General features: G+C 41.7%; 2 protein-coding genes across 11 annotated transcripts in view; one reads left to right on the forward strand and one right to left on the reverse strand.

The window, feature by feature from the left end:
• LOC115340224 overlaps nt 1-5,376 on the reverse strand; it is a 28,209-nt gene extending 22,833 nt beyond the window's left edge. Inside the window, exons 1-3 of one of the 8 annotated variants that reach the window (XM_030011454.2) lie at nt 5,271-5,376; nt 3,843-3,920; nt 437-505 (exon numbers count right to left, since the gene is read on the reverse strand). In XM_030011454.2, the coding sequence (XP_029867314.1) occupies nt 437-505; nt 3,843-3,893 (120 nt within the window). In that variant the 5' untranslated portion in view covers nt 3,894-3,920; nt 5,271-5,376. Of the gene's footprint in view, nt 1-436; nt 506-3,842; nt 4,397-4,513; nt 4,687-4,814; nt 4,931-5,270 lie in introns of those variants that run through there. The other 7 variants (XM_030011451.2, XM_030011450.2, XM_030011456.2 and 4 more) reach the window with 7 other exon arrangements.
• MSANTD3 (Myb/SANT DNA binding domain containing 3) lies at nt 4,864-22,325 on the forward strand. 3 transcript variants are annotated; one of them, XM_030011462.2, is made up of 3 exons: nt 4,864-4,977; nt 10,903-11,348; nt 12,682-22,325. In XM_030011462.2, the coding sequence occupies exons 2-3, from the start codon at nt 10,934-10,936 to the stop codon at nt 13,089-13,091; spliced, it is 825 nt and encodes a 274-aa protein (XP_029867322.1). In that variant the 5' UTR covers nt 4,864-4,977; nt 10,903-10,933; the 3' UTR covers nt 13,092-22,325. The 3 variants fall into 3 exon arrangements, with proteins under 3 accessions (XP_029867322.1, XP_029867321.1, XP_040978968.1); XM_030011461.1 differs by lacking the exon at nt 4,864-4,977 and adding an exon at nt 5,326-5,441; XM_041123034.1 differs by lacking the exon at nt 4,864-4,977 and adding an exon at nt 5,461-5,841.
• The last annotated feature ends 1,319 nt before the right edge of the window (nt 22,326-23,644 follow it).

Consider the following 23,644-nt stretch of genomic DNA (forward strand, 5'->3'; position numbering starts at 1 on the left):
ACTTAAGATTCAAAAAATAACAATGCAAACATTTTATTATTTATAAAATAAGTTAGATTAACCCAACACCACAGATTCTCTCAGGTGAATAGATAATTACATGAAACTTGAAAGAAACATACATCTTTTTTCCTAGATTGTCTCTGATTTAAATAATTCCATTCTGCATTTATTAACAGCCACGTATTCTCATGTATTTTCTTTATTAATCCAGAATATGAGACACCAAGTTGTAACAACATTTTCTGATAGGACTAATGTACAAAACTATGTCCTACTTTATTGCAGTAAACAAAATAGTAAAGAAATAAAACTAGCTAAATATCTGAAATTGCACATTTTAACACCACATTAAAAAATAAATTCCAAACCCATATTCTATTGCTAAATAAATCTGTAAAATCTGACAAAAGGTGCATTCAAGGACTGATCTTACCGTCTTGTGTTTGAATCCAAGGAAGTGAGTCCGCAAGTTTAATGCAGAAGCACACCGGATTTTGCAAATCTAGGTTAAAGAGAAGAAGTATCTCTAGGATTGCACCCAAACCAACAGAAAAAAACCACCACTGATATAAAACCAAAACAAATCTGCTATCAAAATGTCAGTACAGGTAAGTTCTACAAAATTACTATTCCTCCAAACACAAACTAAACTAGCTTCTAGAACTTTTCTTTATGAGGCTCCAAGACCACCAAAATAAAGTGGAATGAAAAGCAATCTCCACATCACATAAAAATTTCAGATGTCTCCAGAACCCTGCAGCTATCTCATAGTATATTTTTGTGTGGATAAGTGAAGACAGAGCCAAGATCTTCCTGACACACTATTCACCACATCTGAACCAGAGGCACGCCGTAATTGTTACAAGCCAGTACACCTGTCTAAGACGAGCCAGTTCTCCTCAGCCCTGCACCCACACTAACACACTTCCTCTGATCAGTTTGGGGCCTGCCTCACTCACATGCACATGAAGTTTTCCAGTCATTCCTGGTTTATGCCTGGGCCAGTTCAGAACAGGAGCAGATTAGGTTTAAAGTCATGTGAATGAACAAAGGCAGTCCAAATATTTTCGTCTCCTCTAAAAAACCCAAGATGCTTAAAAACAACGGCAATAAACCTGAGAAGCAGATAAATCAGGATTTTTTTTTTTTTTTTCTCAACAGGAGCTGTAGTTTAATCTTCTACTTTAAAAGAATGCCTTTATTTAGAAACATCCCCCAGGGGGAGGGGAACCTCAGTCCATCCCACTCCTACCAGATTGATGCCAGTGCAAGCAATAGATGCCCAGAGCCTGGAGAGGTATCACAGGTCAGCAGGAGAGCACCAGAAGAGGAGTGCAAAGAATTCCAGCCACTCCAGCCAGTAAATCAGCTTCATCAGGGGCCCAGCTTAAATGCCTCTATGCAAACCCATGTACCATGGGGAATAAACAACAGGAGTCAGAGACGCACGCATGCCTGCAAGGCTATGATCTTATTGGCATCAGGCAGATATGGTGGGATGGCTCCTATGACTGGAGTGTTGGAATGGAAGGATACAGGCTCTTTAGGAAGGACGGGCAGGGGAGACGAGGAGGGGGTGTGACCCTCTATGTCAGTGACCAGTGCATGGAGCTCCACCTGAGGATGGATGAGGAGCCGACCAAGGGCCTATGGGTCAGGATCAAAGGGAGGGCAGGGACAGGTAACATTACAGTGGGGGTCTGCTACAGGCCACCCAACCAGGAAGACCGAGTGGATGAAGCCCTCTATAGACAGACAGGAGCAGCCTCACGTTCACAAGCCCTGGTCCTCATGGGGGACTTCAACCACCCCAATATCTGTTGGATGGACAACATGGCAGGGCATAAACAATCCAGGACGTTCCTGGAATGTGTTGATGAGAAATTTCTTCTCCAAGTGATAGAGGACCCAAGGAGGAGAGGTGCTATGCTGGACCTTGTTCTCACCAACAAGGAGGGGCTGGTGGGGAATGTGAACCTCAAGGGCAGCCTTGGCTGCAGTGACCATGAAATGGTGGAGTTCAAGATCCTTAGGGCAGTGAGGAAGGCGTACAGCAAGCTCACTACCCTGGACTTCAGGAGAGCAGACTTTGGCCTATTCAGGGATCTGCTTGGTAGAGTACCATGCGATACAGCCCTGGAGGGAAGAGTGGCCCGAGAAAGCTGGTTAATATTCACGGGTCACCTCCTCCAAGCTCAGGAGTGATGCACCCCAGCAAAGAGGAAGTCAGGCAAAAATGCCAGGAGATCTGCGTGGATGAACAAGGAGCTCCCAGACAAACTCAAACACAGAAAGGAAACCTACCAGAGGGTGGAAGCAAGGACAGGTAGCCTGGGAGGAACACAAAGAAATTGTCCAAGCAGCAGGAGGTGATTGGTGACAGCCAAACTGGCTTCACTAAGGGCAAATCATGCCAGACAAATTTGGTGGCTTTTTACAATGGGGTTACAGCGTTGGTGGATAACGGAAGAGCAACTGTCATCGTCTACCTGGATTTGTGCAAAGCATTTGACACTGTCCTGCATGACATCCTTGTCTCTAAATGAGAGAGACATGGATATGACGGATGGACCACTCAGTAGGTAAGGAATTGGCTGGATTGTCGCACTCAAAGACTTGTGGTCTACGGCTCGATGTCCAAGTGGAGAGCAGTGACAAGTGCTGTTCCTCAGGGATCAGTATTGGGACCGGAGCTGTTTAACATCTTTGTCAGTGACATGGGACAGTGGGATTGAGTGCACCCTCAGCCAGTTTGTTGATGACACCAAGCTGTGTGGTGCAGTCAACACACTGGAGGGAAGGGATGCCATCCAGAGGGACCTTGACAGGCTTGAGAGGTGGGCCCGTGCAAACCTCATGAAGTTCAACAAGGCCAAGTACAAGGTCCTGCACATGGGTCAGGGCAATCCCAAGCACAAATACAGGCTGTGCGATGAGTGGATTGAGAGCAGCCCTGCAGAGAAGGACCTGGGGGTATTGGTTGATGAGAAGCTCAATGTGACCCAGCAATGTGTGCTTGCAGCCCAGAAAGCCAAGCGTATCCTGGGCTGCATCAAAAGAAGTGTAACCGGCAGGTTGAGGGAGGTGATTCTTCCCCTCCACTCTGCTCTGGTGAGACCCCACCTGGAGTACTGCATTCAGTTCTGGGGCCCTCAACATAAGAGGGACATGGACCTGTTGGAGTGAGTCCAGAGGAGGGCCACAAAGATGGTCAGAGGGATGGACCACCTCTCCTCTGCAGACAGGCTGAGAGAGTTGGGGTTGTTCAGCCTGGAGAAGAGAAGGCTCCAGGGAGACCTTATAGCAGCCTGCCAGTACCTAAAGGGGGCCTACATTAAAGATGGGGAGGGACTCTTTATCAGGGAGTGTAGTGATAGGACGAGGGGTAAGTGTTTTAAACTGAAAGAGGGTAGATTTAGATTAGATATAAGGAACAAACTCTTCACTGTGAGGATGATGAGGCACTGGAACATGTTGCCTGGAGAGGTTGTAGATGCCCCATCCCTGGAAGTGTTCAAGGCCAGGTTGGATGGGGCTTTGAGCAACCTGGTCTAGTGGAAGGTGTCCCTGCCCATGGCAGGGGGGTTGGAACTAGATGATCTGTAAGGTCCCTTCCAACCCAAACCATTGTATGATGATATTATTAAAGTTATTCATTTTAATAAGTTGGTTCCTGACACACATTCAAGGCAAACATGACAAAGACAGCGAAGTAAGTTCAGTGCTATTTATCAATTTTGCTCAAGAGGAAAAAAAAAACATTCACACTTGTTTTAGTCCAACTGTGTTCTACCAAAATTATTTTGTATTAGTTAAAATTTTCAGTAAGGAATACTTACATTGCAGTAGTAAGCGTTTACTTCCCTCTGTATCTCAGTTTCAGGGTCCATACTTGATCTTTAGATGAGAAGGAAACTCTAGGCAAATTGCAAAAAGATTGCAAGCTACTGTTTCAGCTTCACAAAACCATTCATAGTCTCGTTCCACCTATTTAAGGGTCACGCATGTTCCAATTTTAATTTGTGCCCCACCTTCGGTTACATTCAACCTTTAAATCTCTCGGCTAACGATCATGTCTTTAACTCGAGACCACAAGTACAGCACGGAAAGCAACAATTATTCTCCAAGAGTTTCCCTCAGGAAACACAACGCCACCAGAAGATTACGCACACCCCGAAACAAAACTAAACTATTTCAAGCTTCCCCCTTCTTTCCTGGGATTGAAATGCGCGCATGGGCTGGGGACCGATGACACGCAGCGGCAACAGCCAGGCAGGCAGAGCCCAAAGAACACGACGGGGGTTTTGTGAAGAAAAGCCCGCTCCCACTCCGGACCTCGAACGGAGGCGCCGAGAAAGCGAGCCGGCCCCCGGGGCCGCCCGCGGAGCCGACCCAGCCCGACGCGGGGACGTGGCCTTGCGGACACTTCCAGCTCTGCCGGGGAGGGGACGGACACCTGCTCCCGCAAGGAGCCGGGGAAACCGCCGGGCCGTCGCTGCACCCAACTCACCCCAGCCCGGGAGCGGGCAGCACCCGAGGGAGCCGGCGCTCCCCGGGGCCGCACCGGCTCCTTCCCACCGACCCACTTGCGGGGCGACTCTCCGCCGCCGCGGACTCCCCGCTCCTCCTCAAGGCAACCGCGGAGAGGAGGGGACTGAGGGGAGAGCTAGCGCGCGCGCCTCCCGCCCTTACGCTCCCAACCGCCACCGCCGCCGCCGGCGGGGCCCGGGGCGCACCGGGCGGGCAGGAACTGCGTCACGCTAGGCGCGGAAGGGGCGCGGGGGAGCCCGGCCGGCCCACGGAGACGGTACCGTAGCGAGGACGCTCCGGCGGGAGGAGACGGGGCTCGGCGGAGGATCGGCACGGAGCGGCTCGGCTCGGCTCGGCGCGGCACCGCACCCCCGACCCGCCGCTCCCAGCCGCCGCTGGGGGCGCTGCCGCACAGGCGCGTCGCTCCGCCGGGCGCTGTCGGAGGTAAAGCCCGAGCTGGCGTCTGCTGCCGCTGCGCCGGGACGGACGGGAGGTGTCGGGGACCCCCCGCCGGCTGTACCGAGGGCGCGGGAAGGGGACGGCGCGGTGTGTATGTGGGGGGGGGGGACACACACGCTAGCGACGTGCGGCCCCGGAGCTCCGCCCGCGGGCCCGCGTCAGGTGCAGACGGGGCTGCCCACCCCCTTCCTGGCGGCCGGTGGGTGTTTGCGCGTCGCTCCCCAGAACGCGCACGCACAGACACGGACAGACAGACAGACCCCCTTGTCCCCCCGCACCTGAAGGCTCAGGGGTCCCCCGGGACTGTTCCTCCCCGCCGCCCGGCCCTCCCGTGCCGTGGGAGAAGCCGTTGCCGCTCCGCCTTTCCTTTCCTTTCCTCTGGAGAGGCGAAAATCCAGCGCGGGGTTTGCGGGGAGCTGAAGGAGCGCCGGCGACCTGCCGGCGAGGAGGTGAGGGAGGCAGGCCGGGCCGCCCAGCGCGGGGGGGGGGAGACGGAGGAGAGGGGAGGGGAGCCGAGCCGAGCCGAGCCGGCGGCGGCTTTCGGCAGCGCTTTGTTACGAGAAGGGAGAAACCCGGGGGCTGCAGGGTGGGGTTGTCCCCGCCGACAGCGCAGAGCGCGGTCTCGGCGGGCGCTGGGTGACAGCGTGACCGTTTGCCGTTCCTCCTGCCGCGGTAGATGTCCCTGAATCCGCGCCTCAGCCGCAGCCTGCATGCCCGCCCTGGGTGGAGCGGTCTTCTTTGTCGAGCCGGGACCTGCTCTCCTTTCTCGTTCAAGCAGAAGAGGAGCTAGCGAGGAAATAAAAACAAGCTCGAGTTAATGTTGGAGAAGTTCGGGTGCGGGAGAGTCTGGTAGGATTCCTGTTTATGCCTGTTTTTTGATGGATTGCAGACAATCGTTCCAAATAACAGCCTACGTCCATTACCTTTCTTCGCACAAACTGCTTTGGATATCCTCCATAGGTAGCGGGATGACCCGCTTAGAACGTATCTGTGCGTGTCTATATATAATGTAACGTTTTATAGATTTTTAAAAGATACATTCGCATGTATACCTATATAAAATTTGCCAGGAGAAATTTAGGCAAAGTACTGTGAATTTTTACTAATACATTATTTTGTTCATTTGCTGGATGATCCATAATAACTATTAATTTGTATTAAAACGGGGAGGGGGGAACACCCAAAGACGTTTGTTTTGTTTTTTTTTAATCTGAGTATATGCAACACAATTTCCCTATAGATCTCATTCATATTTGTAACATGCACCTAATTACCTAGTGATATCAAGTCTCAAGGTAGGCAGGGTCAGGCCTGGAACGCTCTGATGGAAGGGAGCTCTGTGAGGAAAACCTAGCATTTGAGGAAGAAGGACACTGTTTACTGCTGGTTCTGTCATTCAAATGAAACATAAACCTGTTGTTGTGACTAGTTTGGGTCATTGCATTTCCATGCCTTTCTTTCACCCTCAAACACTGGATGAAAAGGACAGAATTATGATTGATTTCCAATGCTGTTAATTACTGCCTATGCTTAAAGCTTCATCTGCAATTTAAGTTAGATAAATAAATTGTCTTTTTTTTCAATCCTTAACTATTTCTGGTAGTTATCCTGTTGGCATTGGTAAATGAATCCATTTTCACACCATAAGTGACCACAGTATTGCTAGCAAACTATTTTCTTTGGGTTTGCTTAGTGTAACCTTATCATTTGGGTTAAGTTTTCCACCATAACTTTCTCTTTGCATTTTCTTATGCCTAAAAAAACATTTCAGGGACTGAAAATGCTCACACATGCCAACCTGAAGTGATTTTTTTTTTTTTTTTTTAAATGGGCTTCTTTGCAACTGGTTGGAATTTGGGTGTATGTTTAGGTGTGTGCAAGCAAAATAATACATATGTACATATTTATGAACATATGTGCACTTCTTCACTTGTGTAGGTTTTTTTTCAAGCTATTCTTCTAGCAGTACACAGCACATCCCTTATAGTCTTTAAAAGAAGAATGGCACACAACATTTCAAAATAAAAATGAGGAATTGAGAGATATTTTTGTTATTTTAAAGTGATAAAGGTTTGTGTGAGAGAACAAGTACTTAGGACACTGATTTGTTTTAAGGCAAGTTGTTAATTGAGCCATGCCAGGAGAAGATATTTAGGATAAAGTACTTCCTTACCGCACATGTCTTAGAGCCTGGGCACCTGTAGGAGCGGGAGAAGCCTCCCATCCTTTGTTTCTTAGAACTTAACGGTGCAACTGTCCTCATGTGCCTACATATTCCTGAATCAATCCTGTTTACGGTAGGAGCTACAAATAGTAAACTACTTCAATTTCAGCACAGATTCCTACATGCTAAATTATATCCTGGGCATATGTCCTGAAAGGATCTTTTAGCCTTGAAATGGAAATTGTTTGGGCTTGTGAGAGTCCTTTCTCATATTCCGCAGAGGAGCCAGTGGGCTGCCAGAAGGTGATTGAAATGCGTAAAGAAAAAGAGGTGAATATAGATATATGGTGGTGTTTTGCTGCAATTTCTCAGTATTCTAAGTTCTCTGATATCTCAGAGTGCTTTCTGTTCACCTAATTGAAAATGGGCATTAATATATTGAAACAAGCAGGCTAAGCATGTAAGAGCTTGTAAAGAATCTTCAAGAACTCTTTTCTTCTGTGTAGTGAGTGCATTAAACTGCTTTCACCAGTTCTTGAGTTGTTTTATGCATCCTAGATCATAATCCTGGCTTTTTCATGGAAAGGACACAAGTCCAGTACAGTGTGTATGTTTGGGAAAAAATAGTTAGGAATGTGTATGGGGGAAGGGAAGACTAATATATTGTATTCTTCTCAGAGTAGGACCTGCATTTCCGATCTTAAATGTACAGTATTTGAGCTTACAACTGGGGATCTCTGATGCTACCACAGTAAAAATAATAGTAATAAATGATAGTGTGGTATGAAAGTGATACTTAAGGGTTTGCTGTGGCTCCATCCATGAAAGATGAGCTTTTATCCTAGTATGTAGGTTGTTAATATATGTGAAGTCATATTTGGAAACATTTAAAATATTTACTGATATCAGTTGATTTCTGCCAGTCTGTGTAGCTAAATATTTAGCACCTGGAATCCAGAAGTCCCGGTATCATTGTTTAGCTTTTTGAACTTAGTCTCCAAAGTCCTTGAAAATCCATTGTTTTCCTAATTAAAGGGATTTTCTACACACAATATCATAGTTTTTGGTCTGAGATTCTCACACCTTTTCAAAGCTAGAAATAAGATTTACATGCATCAGTGGAAGGCAGAATCAGCCATTTCTGGTCACACGGAGCCTCTGATCCTCGTTTTTCATGGGCATAAGCTATTGGACCTTATGACTTGCTGGTGGGACTACTTCTCATGCTGTTCCTCAGTGAAACTGAGGCTAAAACACGTTGAAGCATCAATATTTAGTCCCAAGAATTTCATTTCAGCAGCTATCTAAAGCAGCCTTCTTGTTTGGAATGGTACAATAAGTACGTAAGTAAAATTGATTAGTAGATAGAGTCTGTTTCATTATAGGTCTCTCTTATTTTACACGTTTTGAGAGCTGTTTCATGGAGCGAAGTTTTCAGTATCTCTTTGTTAGGATGTCCATTTCCTGACTTTTTGCTTATTTTTTAAATTTATTTTTTATTTAAGGAACTTCTGAAGCAGATGTTCTCTTCTGTCTATTAGACCTAGACATTATAATGATTGGTATGTGATACTTTCAAGTGTGTTACATACACTTAGTTTGTTCTGTGGGATCGTAGGTGTTTACAATTTCCTGTCACCAACATGTGGGGTGACTAAGTTTTCACAGAGAGTAATAATAACTTGATATAGTGTGATGGAGGAAATGCTGGATCAGGGAACTGTCGTCTTTATGCTCTCTTCAGCTCTCTTCCTTCTTCCACCATGTTCTTTCTTGCAAAATAAAAAAGCTGTTCTGTGAGTAGTAGAACTAATAAAGTCTGGTTCCCTATGGATCTTTTCCTTTGTCCCCTAAATCCTGTCTGGTGCAAAAACTCCAGCTCTCCCATGTCCTCATGACACCAGCATTTGGTAAGAGACAGCAGAACTGTGACTAGCCAGGAACCACATAGGTGCCAGCTGTCCACTCAGTACAGTTGATTACCCAGTTGACCAGGGACAGAAAGTACAAACGGAGTGTTTGTTGCCTCTTTTTCAGTAGGGGTACAACTCAGCTACTGGTACTGACTTAACATACTTAAACACAGACTATTACTTATTTCTATTCACTTTGTTTCAGTTTTGCCATTCTAGGCTTTGTTCTACTGCCTCCTCTATTCTTTGACTCCTCTTCTTTGTTTTGCTGGGTTTTGTCATATTTTATGGGCTACTTGAGAAAGCTCCTGTTCTTATGTCAGAATTGGGTTCTCATGTTGATACTAGCTTGTCTGTTAGCTTTCTTTGTAAATATAAGTAGTTACCTTCACTGAAAGAGGTGAGAATAACTGTAAGTATTAAGATGTTTGGAGGAAAGGAATTACAAGGATGATAAGAAGCGAGTGCTAGTGCAGCCAAGTTACAGAAAAAAATACTGAAAAGAAGAAATCCGATGGTGATATCTAGTGCATCTTCAAGCAATGTTACGAGGGAAGTAGTGGAAACAATGAGCAAAATACTAGAAAATTCATTTGGGGAGAGTCCTAGACTGTTAGGAATATGAACCAATTATCTTATTATATACATTCCATCTTTGAGTTTTATGATTAAAACCAGAAGAAACGTGAACTAAGACAACAGTCCTCCCCCTTTTTCTACTTAATTATCCATAAGTTTCTGCCCACAATGTAAAAGTAATTGGGGCTACACAGTTGTAGTGGGAGGGAATAGGGAAAGAATTGTGGAAAGATAAAGATTTTGCAGCACAGTCATGTGTTAATAATTCAAGGAAACACTGCTTTATTCATTTTTATATGGCTAAGAATCCCCTGGTATCAGCTACCCTTTTCCCATTGACTGTATAAGTCTAGGCCTAAGAAGAGAGGCAGTCATTAACATGGTGTGAGTATATAGCAATGGCTGTATTGAGTGAGGCCAAAACTTTTTTTACCCTGGTTGTTCCTTCCTGAGAGTGGCCAGCAGTGCAAGCATAAGGAAGAGTGCCACACACGCAGAGTCAGCAGTAGAGGGTGAAGGACCCGCACCTTCAGAGCAGTTAGTTTCTGTAATTAATTCATGTCTTCTTGCAACCCTTGCCTCTTCTCAGTACTGTAATATTGGTCGGGATCCTGCCGCCTATTGGATGTCAGTCAAGGAGGGCTGAGCACAGGCGAGAACCAAACAGGCAGGAGTCTTTAAAAAGAGAACTTCTTACTATGATTTCTCATGCAACTTTCAAATATTGTAGAGAGAGGGGAGAAATTAGTTATATGCAGTCAGCAAGGTCAGAAGACGATCTTTGATGTACCAAAGGAAACCTAAACCTGCTGAAGGTGGCTTTAGATTTAAACCTAAAGCTATCAAGGGCTGGATTTCACAACTTGTTCCACAGTTCAGGGCTTTGAGAACCCTCCTGGTGTAACAAAGTGCAATGAATAGAAAATCAAGTTATTAAAGACAGTTACTAGGTAAATTGAATACTGAGTGTTTTGTATCAAGGCAAATTGTAACAAAGAAGCTTGTCCTCGTTATGGTATACTTCTGTAACTGTGTAGCCACTGGAGTGGCAATAGAAAACAGCATATAATTATACTATATCTTACCTGAATGTTTCATTATCTACTCTAGAACTACTCACAAACTATTCTAAAAAACGAAGTGTGTTAGAATCAGAAGCTATGCTTAGGAGTTATGTGCTAAGACACAGTTTCCTGATACTGTAACCAGTTCTAATTTGTGTTTGTTTTTTTGCTTTCAACATTGTTTTCATAGGATTTTTGGCTTCTTGGAGAAAGAGTAGAAAATGCAAAACGAAATAATAAAGCCTGCTAAATACTTCTCAGAAGTGGAGAAGAGTGTGCTGCTTGCATTAGTTGAAAAATACAAATACGTGCTTGAATGTAAAAAAAGTGATGCAAGAACTATTGCTTTGAAACAACGTACCTGGCAAGCACTAGCTCATGAATATAATTCACAGCCCAGTGTATCGCTGCGAGACTTCAAACAGTTAAAGAAATGCTGGGAAAATATCAAGGCACGGACAAAAAAGATAATGGCACATGAAAGGCGGGAGAAGGTAAAAAGAAGTATTAGTCCACTTATAAATACTCACATCATAGGGAAAGAGAAGATTGCCAGCATAATGCCTGAGCAAATGTACTTTTTGCAGAGCCCACCAGAAGAAGATTCTGAATATCAGCCTGATGCTTCTAGTCAAGGTATAAATGTTACTGTAATGATGCAAGTGGTATTGTTTTGTATGTGATTTTGCCAGTGATTCTCTTTCAGCAGTCTAAATCTCTCCACTTAGCTGTGACTGCTGGTTATAGAAACGTAATTGTAGAGCTATGATATTATAAGACTCTGTGTATTTCCCTAGGCCCCCAGGAGTTAAACTGAGGTTTTACTCAATTTTTTTTTCATCGGTTCTTGACATATCTTCTACTTTGTGGCAGGCATCACAGTAGTTATCATGCTGGCTTTCCAGAGAACAATCCCAAGGATATTTTGATCCTTTATAAAGTATCATTTTGCTGGGAAAAGGTTCTCTGAGCATTAAAAAGAAAAAAAAAAAAAGCCACCAGCAGCAAATTGATACACAATTGTCTGCTGCAAGAGTTCCCTGTAGGTCTTTCCTCCTTTGTTTTCAAGGACTAAAAAGAGTACGTAGAGCCATATTTCACACTGCAGTCCACATTGGAGAATGGCCTTTCTGAAAAAGTTCAGCACTACATTCTTCTTTGTTTGGCAAGCATACACAGAAGGAATAATCCAAAACCAGAAGGAAGGGTGGCTACAGTGGTTTCTTGCAAAGTTTATTATGTCAGGATTGCACATAGAAGACTGTCCTTGCTCAAAAGACAACAGTAACTACATTGTTAGATAACATTCTTACAATGTCTCTTTCATAATTGTATTTCCCATAAGTAGTCATCAGGATTTGTAGAGGAATGTATTCTGAGACCCTTACTTGTAGTGGTAACTATTTTATTCCATGAGTAGCTTCTTTTCTTTCAGAAGAATTGGTAGAACCTTCTCAAAGTTAGAATAATATATTTTTTTCCTAAAAGTATACACCACTACATTTATGACATGCACAGTAGCGATAAGGAAGGAATAAATAGTATTCTTCCTAGTATTCCTTCAGTCTCCTGGTATTCATGTTGATACAGCTCTTCACCTGACTCTCAGACCTTTCATAAAAATATTGCAAGTCACATACAGATTTGGCTTAAACAGCTGCATTAAGGTTCAGCTTCAGGCTCAGCCACCTAAATTTAGGTGTGCACTTATAAATGTCTGCATTCACTTTAGTATTCTGAGCTCCCGTTATAGCCATGGAGGTCTATCAACAGAGCCCAAAGTGATTCAGTTCAGACCATTACGCCCTTAGTATTCTGTAACAGAACTTCATTACGTAGTGGCTCCTGTACTGTGGTACAGAAGCACGAGGTTTAGATGCATTCACCAATAACTGTACTATCACAAGTTTGTGTTTCTTGAGGGAGAACAAGGGAATACTATAATACTTTTTCCTCTTATGTTTTGCAGAGTCATTTGTTGTCTCAAATAGAGAACTTTGTGATGAAGAGAAAGAGCTGGTACATTTCCCAGTATGTGAAGGTACCTCCCAACCTGAGCCTTCGTGTTCTGATGTCAGAATAGCAGCAGATAAGAACTACAGAAGTAAAGCATCTCAGGAAAGTGCTCTGAAAAAGATGCATGAGGAAGAACATCATCAGCAAATGTCAATTTTGCAACTGCAGTTAATCCAAATGAATGAAGTTCATGTGGCAAAAATACAGCAAATAGAAAGAGAGTGTGAGATGGCTGAAGAAGAACACAGGATAAAAATGGAAGTCCTAAATAAAAAGAAAATGTATTGGGAGAGAAAACTGCAGACCATCACAAAAGAATGGCCTGTATCATCCTTTAACAGACCCTTTCCTAATTCACCTTAGAACATAAAGGGTCAGAGAGTCAGTGTGATTGAGCACATTTATGAGTAATGCGCACTGGAAAGAGGGTTTTTTAATGTGAATGTACAGTGACAGGATAGGTGCCTGGCTGATAGTGAACACACTTTGACTCTTAATGTTTAGGGAAACAGTGGTAGAGTCCACCAAGGGGAAAACTGTATTGCTCATTTGTAGGTAGTTCTGATTTATTTAACTCTCAGACATGCACAGTGTTCTAAAATGTGAACATATTTTCCCCTCTCAGAATACCCTAACATCCTTTTGAAATTTAAGGTACTGTGGCTATTCTTACATTGGGTGTTCTTAAGAAAATTTAACAGCTTTAAATATCAGGTTATAGCATTTGTTTTGATTTCTGTCTCCTCCTGTCTACCATTTCCCGAATGAAGGCAAGGGTTAGAGTTGCTCTCTGCTATTGAGACAAAAGGTGATTGACAGGTATTGGTTGGATTGTTATGCTGGGGCTTAGGAAAAAAAAAAAAACCCTTGTCTCTGGTTAATATAGTTCATAACTTATTCTTCACAGAAGATGTGAAAATGAAGGAAGTAGCAAAAGGACCACTGTAGTAACGGAGCCCTTTGCTTATGAAGAACAGTAATATTTTCCAGCAGGCTGGCTGATTAAAGGAATGGTTGTGGACTGGCCTGCCAGTTATTTGAGCCCTGACCCTTAAGTGGAAAGAAAGTGACTTCTTCCTCAAAAGCCATTGTGCTTGTCCTTTCTTTTCCAGGCCCATCTTGTATTCAAGTAGAATACCGAAATAGGAGGGTGGCACACTGCTGCCAGCGCTGTGTGCTGTTTACCTGGAGTCATTCTGAGGGAAAGAGCTTTTTAACAATTCATAAAGCTCTTAAAATGTAGTGAGCCAGCCAGTCCATTGGCAAAGTCTCCCTCTATCTCCCTATGCAGTACTTGATGGAGTAGCAGCTGGCTTGAGTATTTCAACCTCTCCCTAGCTAGAAGAAAAGACTAAGACTTGCCCTCTTTTCCTTCACGTAGGGTGGGAAGCAGTTCAAGGGAATCATTCCTGTCCTGGACCACTGTTCTGTTTTGTTCTGTCCTGTGTGTTACGGTGGTGTGTTTTTTGCCTTTGCTGTCAGTGAGGGGTGATGGACATGATTTGTATGAAAGCGTTCACATGAAGGTCCCCACAGAGTTTGGGGGTCCAGAATAGTAGATGGTAGGAAAGCACAAATAAAGATAATCCTTCCCCAGGCAATCATTTATTCTAGTGGGGCAAGGGTTAAGAAAACATGAAATACAAAACTCTGCAAAGATTTGTAAGAACTTCTGATGCGTGAAAAGGTGTTTTACAGGAAGGTGTACAACTGTCATATGAAGCAGTGAGAAAAATTAACAAAAACATAAATTTTCATTGAAAAACCTGAGTATCCCATTATTCAATAAAGTATTTTCAGAGCATGATTCATGAGGGCAAGTCCATACAGTGAGCAACGTATTCAAATTAGAGTATGTTATGAAACATACATTCCCAGTTACACTCCCATCTCTTCCCTGGATGTTCTTTCTGGTGGAGTGAGTTTCTTTTGGTTTTGTTTTGCAGGAGGTGGCGGGGGGGCGTGTGTGTGTTTCTTTTTCTTGAACTGCTTTCCCTGCTGGTGATTCATCTTTGCAAGCACTGCCATTATCAACCACAGTACTCACTGTGGTTAACACTGTGGTACACGTGTTGCTCCCCATGGTCACAACAGCAATTGCAATGGGAGCGATTTATTACAACTTATTTTATATGACAGAGAAAAAAAAATTTGCAGAGCTGCTGCAAGATCAAAAAAATAGGCCATGCGTGAAATCTGAAGAGAGATCTTTTTGACAGTAAACTCAGTTTTCTTGTAAATTGGCTGTATGAAGGAAGCGTAGGACTTCCAAAGAAGAGTATCACTATGGACAGTTTTTTCCTGCTGAATGGAAACACTATTGGAAGGTATAATAACAGTAGAGGCAAAAGAAAGAAGTAAACAGGAGTGAGGATCTTTTTGTTCTGAGGTTGCATTCTGTGGTCTGGAAGATGAGTCAGTTATTTGAGTGGTTATGAAAATTGTTCAGGCACCATCCAGAAAAAAAGAATAGTAAAGACATTTGTCTTAACCAATAATGAGATTCCTTCCACACTGCTTCTAAGTGAAAGTAATTTGAAACTATGAAATCGAAACCATGTATGTTAAGGTATCAAAAGGTGACGAACGGAAGCAATTTCAGCACTGTGAAGAGAGCAAGAACAGAGAGACAATCCAGATCTAGATAGCCCTGTGAGAAGGTATGAAATAGTCTAGGGAGAATCTCATGAAATGTGAGACAAGGGTAGTTTTGACTCCTGAAAGTTATACCATTGCTCATGAATGATTGTTTTATTTTTATATTAAAAAATCATTTAAAATGTTCATGTTTTCAGACTGTACTAGGTGGGCAATGCCTTACATTTTGGTATATATTCTTATTCTGAGACCAAAAGTTACAGTTCTTAGGCTGAACAATAGACCCTTTTAATTCAGCTTCTATTTAAAAGAAAGAAGATCACAGGAGAAAAATTAGAAAGAGCCAAGAAGAAGACATGAAAGAAAGAATGATCAGTACACGCGTAGAGGAAGAATGGGAATGTCACACAACACAAATGATACAAGATGCTTTTGTGGTACAGGTAATAGACGGCTTACTGGTGACACGGGCTTTTGCTTTCCCACCTGTGGTGACTGTTGGTTGCTGTAAGATTGGGTGATAGACACAGAAAAATGCAAAAGATCAACAAGATAAAGTAATGTGTCTCCTTGCCAGGCTTTGGCTTCTTCATCTAAAGGCTTTATAAGGTGATTGGTGTGGTAGAGTTTAAATGACTTGAGAAATGTGGCTTTTACCTTTTTTTTTTTTTTTTGCAATTACTTCCTCTGGTATTAGGGTTTATCTTTTTTGTTCGACTTTTCTTATATGTAATATAGCCATCTCAGACAATATGTCCATTTGTTCCTCTCCCTTTTTTCTAGCTTACATCATTCAAATACTTTCACATAATTGTGTTTTCCTGTTAATCATTTGGCCAAGCTATACAGGCATTTTCCCAAGGTTGTTCCATAGATAAAATACAGCAGTATTTTAAGAAGAAGAACATGCCTGTTGTTCTTCTCTGGATTTGTTATACAAGTTGTTGGCAAGAATGAACTTAAAAGATACACTGGGCAAAATGATCCCAGCTTAACTCTGTAAGAAAAAATATATACCAGAAATGTAGTGGCCATTGTTCTCAGCCTCTATGTTCTTATGAAGAGAAACTATGACCTTCTAGGCAGGGTGTGGTGAATGATGACATTGAAATGATAAACTGCTACACATTTATAGATTGTTACTTTGGGGGTAGGGGAATTACATGTAAATCTTAAAGTAACATTTAATTGTATTTTTTTCCAGGCAAGTAAAGTCCCTCACAAGTAGCCCTGTGATTTCCTATTTTGAGCTAGCTTGTTCAAAGCTGTTTTTATAAGACCGATGCATCTTAGTTGTTTTCATAAGATAATTGCCTTTTCACATTATTTTCTGTTTCTTCTTAAAGCAGCTGACTATAAACTCACACATCATCACTCTTCCTGAACTTTGTCTCTAGTTAGATATTCAAAAACCTTTCTGTGCAAATTAAGTACTAATGTATATTAAAATTAATACATTTAGGCTAATAAAATAAACCAAGTAACAAAGTGATAGGATAATATGCAGTGACTGTTAATATAGTTTAAAAAACATTACAGAGGACGGCTCTGTACATTTGATAAAAAGAAAGAAGACAATTTGTTGCCATCTATAAGAATAGGATAATATATTTTTACAGTGAAAGCAAGCAGTAATCTCTGTTTCTGGTATCACAGATTAACTTCTGTGTTGCTAATTTACAAGGGACTTTGCTTCTTAGAGACCTTTCAATATTTTTAATTTTTTTTTGTTGCTGTTCATGGAATTACATAAAACAGCTTGATTCTCTTATATGTAAAAAAGGTGCACATAGAAATGTGGACAGATTTGTGGGCCTAAAACAAGAGCAATAAAATAGAAAATTACTAGCTGTGGCTCTGAACATTTTACTGTTCTGGTGGTGAAGGGATTAGGCATCCCACAGCATCATTAGTCATGTTAATAACACTGAACAAATTAAAAACTTGCAAAAGCAAAAAAAAAAGGGCTGGTATGGTTTTAGAGTGAGTCAGAAGTGAAGACAGCACTTAGCTGTCCCAAGAGGTAACATTGTCATGTATGTCAAACAATTCCCCCACATGGTCTTCACCTTCCCTGATTACTCTTTCCTTTGAGACTCTAGACACCTCTATCATACTATTCACAGCTCCAAGTGCCTGACAATAAGAAAAGTAAATGCATCAAGTAGGAATCCCACCAGAGTTATTAGACCTCACTCTTTACTAAACTGAAGTTGGACAATTTTCTGAGACTGCGTTATCCAGACATGCATGCTATGCACTGCAGAAAGGCATGTGAAATTTGTCCAGCACGTAGTCTGCCAAATGGCATAGGCTATACAGCAAGGAAAAGGAAAAGGTTGTCCACTGCATGGCTGTGGATTATAAAAATGTTACATTCATGAGGGCATGGGGATGCATCTCATTGGATGGTCAATCTCTTTAACAGTAAGAATCAAGAATTATTTTTGCCAAATCTTCTAATTCATCCTAGTCTAGATTTCCCAATCTGTCAAAACAGCCACAGGACAAAAACAGAAGGAAAAAGAAAAAATAATTAAGCAGTCAAAATACCTAGAAACAATCTGTTGCCTTCCTGATGAAAAGGTGGCTAGATAAAAAGCTACACCACATGTATATATTTAAGGAAATAACTCTCTAATGTAACAGAAATAAAGCAAGATAGATTTTTAGATCATTCTTATTTAATTTAAGTGGGTTTTTTTTTAAATGTTGATTGAGATTGTTTTCCTTTTGTTATTCAGTCCAGCTGCAGAACAGTTGTGTGCTTCAGTTTCTGACCAAACGTTAGAGCACCTCATTAATCAAATTTGTTTGGCAAGAGAGTAGAAGTAGGTTTGTATTCAGCACAACTTGAGATTGATTGTATTCCACAAGTCTGCAGATATTTCTTCTCATATATGAGGCTGTTCTTGGACAGCCCTAAATCTGAAACTGGCATTATACACCAATTTTGTAGTCATTTATTATTTATATGGCACTAATGAGATGACATATAAGCTGCTCAAGCTCTGCCCATTATTTGGTCACGCACGCATCCCTTCCCTTTTCTTAGAATTATGCCTTGAAATTATGTACTAAGCCACAAATGCACCAGCTGAACCGCCCATATAAATTCCTGTCACACATTCTGTATCACAGTATAATGTGGGGAAAAAACCTCCTGCTTCTTTTTAATTGTGGAGTTTTGAAATTTTGACCTGTTACTCTCACCGAAGCTTTGCTAAAAATTGGTTTGTTGTATCAGACACCTATGTGTTCCCACAGACCCATCAACCCAATGAGCCATGTGGCTTTATAACTTTTGAATACTGAGCCTGCGGACTGTATGAAGTCTGAATTGACACACACATGGTAAATTCCATTGATCTGAAAAAGATCTTGCAAATGCTCTCACATGCTGAGACTCTGAAAAGTACAAATTAGGGAGGTGATTGGATGGATCTGGTATTCAAACCAGAGCAGAAATTTTGGCAGGCTGGGAGTTATCAGTGCTGACCTAACAGAGAGGTTCAACCTCTGCTTGAGGAACAGTAATGTCCAATCCAAATATTGCCTTACCTCCAACTTTCTGTCTAAAGTGAGGTCTAAAATGAGAAGTCCTTGCCAAATAAAGCAACATTAGTTTCCAAAATGCACTTGTTTTGCTTTCAATTACTGGCTTGCGTGAGGGCTCTGAGGCTAGACTGGGCTTCATGTTGCACTCCATTGGCGGCTGATAGCATTTGAAGAAGACTTCCCATGCTGATTTTGTCCTGTTCCTCTTGAATGCAATACTACTTGGATGCAATAGCCATGTGGTGGTGCCAGTTGGACCATGGCAAGGGGCTCACGTTCTCAAGTTGTCTGGCACTGACTCCCTGCATCTTTTCCGATTACCAAATCAGTGGTGGTGGATCAATTTGTATAAAAAATTAGGGGTTTTGGCTAGCAAGAACAACCATCAATGCTACCTGTGTCACTGAGGTGCCTTGTCACACTGATAAGATGGCAAATTTAGAGGTATAATCAATGAACAATCGCAATGGCACTTTGTCTCAGCCAATTACAACACTGTGTTCTGGGGTAAATCTTGCTTTTACTCCTCTTGTAGAGTGATAAATTAATTGCTTGCTTCCAGTTTATACTTCCACAGTCCCGCTGAAGCCAATACATTTCTCTACATGTTGCTGTGGGCTTGATAGATAAGTGTAGATCTCTGCTCTCTTTCTGGTCCAAATGCCACAGCTACCAACACTGCTTCTGTAAATCCAGCATGGGTGCACTGTCAGGGAGCCAGGCTGGGAAAATCAGGTGTGAGAAAAGACTGGCTTAAACTTAAGCCCTTCTCTTACATGCAGCGTGGACATAAGTGGCTCAAGCCCTGCGGAGCAGCAAACTCAAGCCCACGTCCTGTCACAACTTAAAACACAAGTATGGACATAGTAACAGCAGTGGGTTACTTTGGTGACCTGTAAAAATGGCCGTGGGTGGTAAGCAATTGATTTTTTAAACTGTTATATATTAAAATCTTTCAAAATCATGGGACAGGTTAAAATTATGCCCTGTCAATGTTCAACTACCAAGAGCAATAAATTAACACAGATTCAGTTTTCTGTTAGAATTTGGTTAACTGGTATGGTTAATTTATCACACAGGCATGCTCTCACCTTTCTTCCTTGTAAAATGTTTGCTACTTCCATCAAATTAGTTCACATTCGTATTTAAAGAAATAAAGGGAACTCTTAATCCACCCCCACTTATATACATAAATTCAACCAAATGAACAATGTATCAAATCTTTTTCTAATATTTTGTAATTTCAGCTATAGGTGGGCTTTTGTGTTTATTTATACTTTCCACCTTCTTTTTTTCTGAGGAGTCTAAGGTTAAATAATGAGAGCTCTGATCTTCAGCTCCTCAAGATGCAGATGTCCTGACATTTTAGATCGGTACCAGAAAAAAGTTCTGGTAATTGGTAATTGCAAATACAGAGATATTCTGGTCTGTTCTACTTCCCAGATAATTAGAAGGCATAGCCCTAATCATACCTTTCTTTTTGCAGTTGTGTTTCTGAACTTCCAGTCACAAGATGTACAAGCTGTTTCACCACCAACTAGCATCCAGCAGCACTAGTGTAGTTACAGGGCCTGTTTTCCAGAGGTGCTGACCCGCTGTCTTCAGCAGGGGTCATAGCAAGTCAGGACTTCTGGGCAAAATGGGGTCTAGAAACCACGGATGGGATTTTCAACAGAGCGTGTTGGTTACACTTTCAGATCCCACCAATTTCCAGGGAGCACTGGAGCCCCACTTCCCCTGGGCATCTTCTGGAATTTCCAACCTATGCGACTACAAGGGGAAAAAAATACAGTTTTTGCTTATCAAAAACAATCACATAATGGTTTTCTTTAACAATTTTTCTTCCTGTGATTTTTAAGTGACTCATATTGCTAAGTGAGTAAGAACCTCTCTTTTCCAAAAATTCATGCAGTTTAACAGAAATATTTTTACAATACCTAAGAAGCGAAAACACTTTAAGAGATAATTTCTTTCCAAATGTGTTATTGCCATCTCTGCTAGTACTATCATCTTGTGATGGTACATCATGTTGGCCATGTTTTGAGAAGTCTTATTGGCCAGGTTTTTAGAAGTCTTATCTTTCCAATGGGAAAAAGTAACTTTCACTGTACTTTGGCAATAACCCAGGGTATTATTCAAGGCTGTTCTATGAGGTTTTCTCTCCACCACCACTTTTCCTTATCCTGCAGAATCTTTCCCTATTTTGCATGTGTATTCCACCAGCACTGGAATTGCACCTGAATTCCTGTGGTCAAGGAGACTGCAAGGATCCTCTGAAAACCTTTGAAAGTGGTAATCTTTCCATGTGTGTTCAGGGGGCTCAGGATCACTGCAGTCTAAATGCAGAAGCACTGAAAATTGGACCTCTAAAATATTGCCGGCACAAGAGCTTGAGAATCTCAAGGAGAAACTAGAATCTAGACACCCCTCTTTGTCATTTTTGTATAAGTGGTCAAATAATCAGGAAACCACTTTTTCCTTACATTGTATTGTATTTATTATGTGACATTAGGTTCTGTTGTATTTTAACAATATATAAAATGACATTGTGCCGTGTTTGTGCTTATAGTCAGTGCACATCTAAAATGGAACTAGCACTTAAGTACTGGGCTATTTGTCATAAGATACTTGAAAATGTATACACTCCTCCTGATACTAAATATTTTAATGGAGTATTAGATGGTATCTCTTGTGGTCTTTGCCTTTTATTAGCAACAGTTTCTGGGTTTTGCTTTTTAAATTGCACTAAAAACTATACATTATTTAAGATCTCCTTTTTAGCCAAATGGTAGCCACTAGGCTAATCTGATTTTTCCTAGCACGGTGTCAGCCTCAGTCATCTCACCTGTTGTGAAGTGTTGGTTTAGTATTTTAGTGCCTCAAATACCAAAGCTGGTTCTGCCCTGCACGGAAGTAGTTTCTGGAATTGCACCTTCAAACAAACTTTTTTGGTTACTCTTGTTTTTAATTGATAAATAATGCCCACATTATAGTTTGAAACTCTAAGTAGCTCACAGTATGTCCGAGTCCTTAGAAACGTGAGGAATGGGGTTTTCATTATCTTTATTGTCTAGCTAATTTTCATAGCAAATTCTTTGTTTTTCCTACAGAAACAGTGAGTAAAAGGAGACAAAAGTAGGGCCCTAAAATGTATACTTTCTAATGGTTGGGGATGTATGAAATGCAACAACACGTATCGTTGGAGGAAGAGATTCAATAATTGTCAGTGAGGGGAATCTACTGTATGTCTGAAACTCACAGCGTATGTAATAAGGATGACTAACTGTACATTTTAGTGCCTTGTTTCTTGTAAAATGTTTAATCATAAATTACTAAACATAAATAATTAAGAATTTCTGAGAAAATGTATCTAAATATTGTTAATAGAAACTGTATATTCACAGAAAAGTCAATAAATCATCAACTATTGTTACACGTTAATTAGACAAGATTTTTAGTCTCCATTCTTTCAGAGTTGTTTTCAAATAATGTCATTTAATTTACACACAACTGTGCTATTTCTGTCTTTTAGACTAAACTCCACTCAACTGCATGGAACAGAGAAACTTTCTCGGTTGCACTGTTAAATTTTGTGGGAGAAAGTGCTATTTGTGAGGCCTGTTGTACATATTCTCCAGAGAACTTTGTATTTTGTTTGATTAAATGCTGATATAGTCATGGGTTCCTCTGAAATGTTCATCCTGTAGGTCTATGGAGCAGATCAGGTTTGAACCTGAGTTAAGCACCAGCAGTTTGCTTCTGGGCAGCCTGTGTCAGGCACTAATGGGCAATAAAAATAATTGGGTTCCTATTCAGAGCATCTTAACGATGTCGGTTCAAAGCCTACATAGAAATCCAGGAAACTAAACCATGCTGTGACATATTCAAGAAAGTGAAAGTCCGTCCCATTCACAAGCAGCAGGATGAACAGTGGGATGTGAAAACCCACAAGGCTGGGTGTTTAGAAGCAAGCAGAGGAGAGGCAGATCAATGAGTGGATAAGGACAACCTGAGCTTTCTCCCTGCTTCTCTAGGATTTTCTGTGCAGACCAAATGTACTGAAAGCCATGTTGGTACAGGACAATTTCCCAGTCTATACCACATGTAGAACTTCGTGGTGAGTATTATGATGTCTAGAGGAACTGGGACAAGATGTTAGAGGCAGTTGGATTCATGTACATAAGACCATGCAAAAGCTGTTCTGGATCAGGCCACAGCTCCATCTAATCCAGCACCCTGCCTACAAAAGAGGCTAATAGCATCTGCCCTGCAAAAAGTAAAAAAAAAAGCAAGCGTACAACACTTTCATAGTATGCATTGCTCCATGAGGCAGATACTCCATGAGACCATAGTGGAATCTTCGCATATAATGACCTTCAATGGATTTTTCTTGTATAAATCTGTCCAAGATCTTTCTGAACCTATGTAAGCTATCAGTAACCATGTGTTCCACAGCTGAAGTATATGTAGGGTGAAGAAATACCTTCTTTTATTTGCTCTGAAGCCAATTCCTGCTATTTTAGCTTGCTGCCCTGTCTCTCCATGTAGAACCTTGAGTTAGAAACTCACAGGTCTTAAGATTGGTTCGAAGCAGATAAGGGTTGGAATAGCTCATTCAATCAGTTTCTCTTACATCAACACAAGGTTGTTTTTTAATTGATACAGAAAAATATCAGCAAATCTCTCCCACTGCATTTGATCAGAAGGCAATAAATACTTCCATGAAATCTGAAAGAAAAAAGAAAGGGTAGCATAATTAC

Source organism: Aquila chrysaetos, chromosome 4 (assembly GCF_900496995.4).
Source record: "Aquila chrysaetos chrysaetos chromosome 4, bAquChr1.4, whole genome shotgun sequence".
NCBI classification, from domain to species: domain Eukaryota; kingdom Metazoa; phylum Chordata; class Aves; order Accipitriformes; family Accipitridae; genus Aquila; species Aquila chrysaetos.